This window comes from Oryx dammah, unplaced genomic scaffold (genome assembly GCF_014754425.2).
Source record: "Oryx dammah isolate SB20612 unplaced genomic scaffold, SCBI_Odam_1.1 HiC_scaffold_16, whole genome shotgun sequence".
Taxonomy (NCBI): Eukaryota; Metazoa; Chordata; class Mammalia; order Artiodactyla; family Bovidae; genus Oryx; species Oryx dammah.
The window spans coordinates 48,870,455-48,874,403 of NW_024070200.1; the positions used below are offsets into that span (position 1 = coordinate 48,870,455).

General features: G+C 54.2%; 1 protein-coding gene across 1 annotated transcript; it reads left to right on the forward strand.

The window, feature by feature from the left end:
- Positions 1–2,759: 2,759 nt before the first annotated feature.
- LOC120875648 (myeloid-associated differentiation marker-like) lies at positions 2,760–3,688 on the forward strand. The gene has a single exon (XM_040257584.1). The coding sequence runs from the start codon at positions 2,855–2,857 to the stop codon at positions 3,665–3,667; it is 813 nt and encodes a 270-aa protein (XP_040113518.1). The 5' UTR covers positions 2,760–2,854; the 3' UTR covers positions 3,668–3,688.
- Positions 3,689–3,949: the final 261 nt, after the last annotated feature.

The following is a 3,949-nucleotide window of genomic DNA, read 5'->3' on the forward strand; positions in this document are numbered from 1 at the left end:
GCACAGATGGGGAAACTGTGGTTCTGTTAAGTAGCTTGCCAGGTTCCTCTATGACACACAGCCTCCTTGTAACTCTAGTGTCCATCTCCCCTCCTCCTTCTCTGCCCTTCTGGCACCTCCTCCTTCCTTCCTCTGTCCCAGCCATGACCTTCCTGGCTCACTGTCTTCCAGTCCACACATCTGGCTGCTGGGCAGGCAGGGCTCAGCCACATCCAGACTGTACTCTGATGAGGGCACCATGTCCAGGCTCACAGATTAGACTGGAGGGGTTGCTGGGAAGACTCAGGTAAAGCTTCTGCTTTCCAGGTGGTGGAACTGAGGCCTAGAGAGGGCACAGGCCAGACCCAGTGTCACAGAGCAGGAACCTCATCCTCTCCTTCTCCGAGTCCTCCCTGTGTGGCATGAGAAGGATCCAAACTTGTCATTTACCCTTAAGCAGCATGTGTTTGTGTTAGTAGCTGAGTTGTGTCCTGTTCTTTGCAACCCCATGGACTGTAGCCTGTCAGGCTCCTCTGTCCATGGAATTCTCCAGGCAAGAATGCTTGAGTTGGTTGCCATTTCCTTCTCCAGTAGCATACACAGGGTAAATTCAGAGAGGTTGTAGGAACAAAGTGGAAGATAGATATCGTGACACACCCGGTGCCCCTCCCCACCCTGGCAGTGCCCACTGGGAGGCCCGCAGGCTCCAGGGCTCCTCTGGCAATTGGGGCTCAAGGAGCTTTGTGAGTCCAGGGAGGTTCTCAGGTTTGCTCTGTTTCTCTTTCCAGCCTCAGCTTGTCCCAGGGTTTATTATCAGCAAAGGTGACAAGGCCCCTGATGGCAGGAGGCTGGCTGGGGCTCAGGGTGCTGGCCTTTCAGCTCTGGGGGCCTCTCAGCAAATAGTCCCTTGGAAACAGGGCAGCTATCCCTGAAGAGGGGGCGGGCTGGGAGGGGCCTCACTCCCCAACACACTGGACCCTGGAGGAGCCCCTGTGTGAGCAGGACTGCAGCCCTGGCTGGCGGGACTGTCTTGGGCAGGTGACCTGGGCAATTCCATGATCTCCAGGGTCCCTGCCACTCTGGCCACGTGTCCCTGTCACAGCCCTGAAACCCCTTGAGGCCCCTGTTCTCCTGTCTCAGTTCCAGTCCAGGCCCCTCCTCCATGGGAAGGTTGGCTCCATGCCTGCATCACTTCTGGGTCAGAAGACTCCTACTGGGCTGCCTCAGGGCCACTGGGACCCTGGGATCCCCCCTGTCATCTCCACTCTGCTCCCCGTCCACCTCAGTCCCGGGAGCATCCTCAGGGTTGTCCCCTCCCAGGGGTCCTGCAGGGCCTTCCTCTTTCAGCTCCTGCCCTTAAAAGGGGGTGATCATCCGTCTATCCTCACCCCTTCCCTGGGTTGCCCTGAAAGTCTCCACGTCTGCATCAGACACAGCATCCTTGTTCATTTCCAATCCCTTCTTCCTAGCTTGGAAGCTGCTAACCAGTCTCCCAGGCCAGGAAAATCCTGCTCAGGTAAGACTACTCCTAGATCTTTCCAGACTCGCATCTGGATGGCAGCTTTGGAGCTTAAGAGCCAAACAGTATGTACATTAATTTATTCTGTGATTCCTCCATGATGCTCCACCTTGGAGTCATGCTGAGTTGGGGGGGTCTCCCTTCCCCAGTGGGAAAGAGTCACATGTGAAGGAAAAAGTGGGCAAAGGATTCAAAATGTTCCTACTTCCCATGTCATCTCTTCCCCACAGCCTTGCTCTCACCCCATGGCTCCTCCCTGTTCACCCCTAAAGCCTCCCTCCTCCAGGTGGGGCTGTGTCCCTCAGATGGCAGCTCCTTCTAGTGATGCTGCGGGGAGGAGAGGCCAGGGCAGGTGTGTCTCCAGGTTGCTGTGGAAGGAGGCCTGAAGGCGGGTCCTGGGTTCCAGAGCTCCCACCCACAGGCCTTGCTGACATGTGGGATGTAGAGCAAAGTGTTCACACTTATGGCTTTGGTATGTTTATCTGGAGTTTCCGCTTTATGGTCATGCCACCTTAGGGAAGGACTTAATACCTCCAGCATTTTTCTTCTCATCTATAAAATAGGGTTAGTGCTACAACTGCAATCCCTTCTTTGAAATCCTTAGTGTCAGATCTGCTCCTGAATTCAGACTTTTTCAGCTCCAGATAGATGACATGGTGCATCTACTCTGTAGGACATAACATTCAACTATGGTCTGAAAGCACCTTGTAATTAAAGACCTTAGTGCTTCTGCAACTCATCTTTTGAACATTCACAACAAAATGAAAAAATAAAAGCGAGATCATAAATTGTCTCGTGTCTCTTCATGTCAAATTTTGTTACCAAACAATTTTTTAAAAATTTGTTTTCAATTTTGAGAGCTTTGAAGGGTTGGGATTGCAGATAATAACCATCCTACCCTGTGTCTCCATAGATAACGGCATACAGCTATTTAGAGAGACCCAAAATGTTCGTGGTTTGAGGCTAGACCACACCCAGCTGTGAGGTTTGGGATAAGACAAGTCTCCTGACAAGGCCAAGGGTGATGGGTGGGGGGAACCATTCTGGAGTAGCTGTGCTGTTACCCGATTGTCTGAGCCATTGGTTCCAACTCCACGGATCCTGAGCCTCAGCGGGCACAGGGCCCTGTGTCATTTCCAGGCGTCTGACTTAACCCACCTTCGGAGCCAGATCTTTCTCTGGTGGATCCTCAGCAAAGACCACTGCTGTATTGGTGACAGTGACCTGCCTGGACATCGAAGCATCATGCCCACTCGGGCAACAGCCCCAGACTATGATGACTTTTGGGGAGGGTTCTGGTACTTCCGCTTGCCAGAGCTCTTCTCTACCTGCGTGGCTTTCTCCCTGGTAGCTGACATGGGCTTTGAGAGAGGGGACCTAGGTAACTGGTCCATGTCCATCTGGTGCTTCTGTTTCGCCATGACCCTCATCATAGTCATGGTCGAGTTATGGAGGCTCCCGTCCCGCTTTCCTTTCTACTGGTACAACTTCCCCGTCACCTATGCCTGCTACGCTGCCCTCGTCTGCCTCTCGACCTCCATCATCTACTCCATCGCCTACGTCCAATTCCTGCTTTATGGTCCTTCCCGGGACCGGGCCATCGCTGCCACTGCATTCTCCTGCATCGCGTCTGTGGTTTATGCCCTGGATGCGGCCTGGGTATGGGATTGGTATGATCTCACTGATATCCCCTGCTATGTGCACACTGTGTCAGCCCTGCTGAAGGTGTTGGAGACCTTCGTGGCTGGTGTCATCTTCGCCTTCCTCAGCAGCACCTCCCTGTACCTGCACCAGCCGGCCCTGGAGTGGTGTGTGGCCGTGTACTCCATCTGCTTCATCCTGGCAGCTGTGGTCCTCCTGCTGAACCTGGGTGAGCGGGAATACAGGCTGCCGGTCCCCTTCCCCATTTTCCAGCTAGTGCTCACCCTGCTCTCCGTCCTCCTCTATATCAGTGCTCTGGTCCTCTGGCCGCTCTACCAGTTCAGTGAGGAGCTCGGTGGGCAGCCCCAGAGGCCCAGGGATGGGGACTGCAGGGATGAGCTCACCTACAACATGTGTGCCTGGGACCAGCGTCTGGCTGTGGCCGTCCTGACAGCCATCAACCTGCTGGTTTATGTGGCCGACCTGGTGTACTGGGCTCGTCAGGTTTCTGTAGGGACTGAGGATTAGCTCAGGGACTCCTGATCCTCTGCTCACAAAGGTATCCTCACCAAGCTCTGACGTCCTCTGATGTCCTGTTCTTGGCTCCTCTCTCTCTCTCCTCATATCCTTCCCCATTTCTCCTTTCCCAAATCATTCAGTGCTCAGATGCCCAGACGAAGGGTAGGGTGCTGGGAACACCTGGGATGGGGTCTGAGATGTAAAGGGAGCAGGAGGGAGAGGTGGGGTTGCAGCTGCCCTTGGGGGCACCAAATATCTGGTAATTGCTGCCCCTTCTCTCATCAAGACCAG

Bases quoted from the DNA above. Each gene is read 5' to 3' on its own strand.
- LOC120875648 (XM_040257584.1), top strand. From the start codon at position 2,855: ATGGGCTTTGAGAGAGGGGACCTAGGTAACTGGTCCATGTCCATCTGG.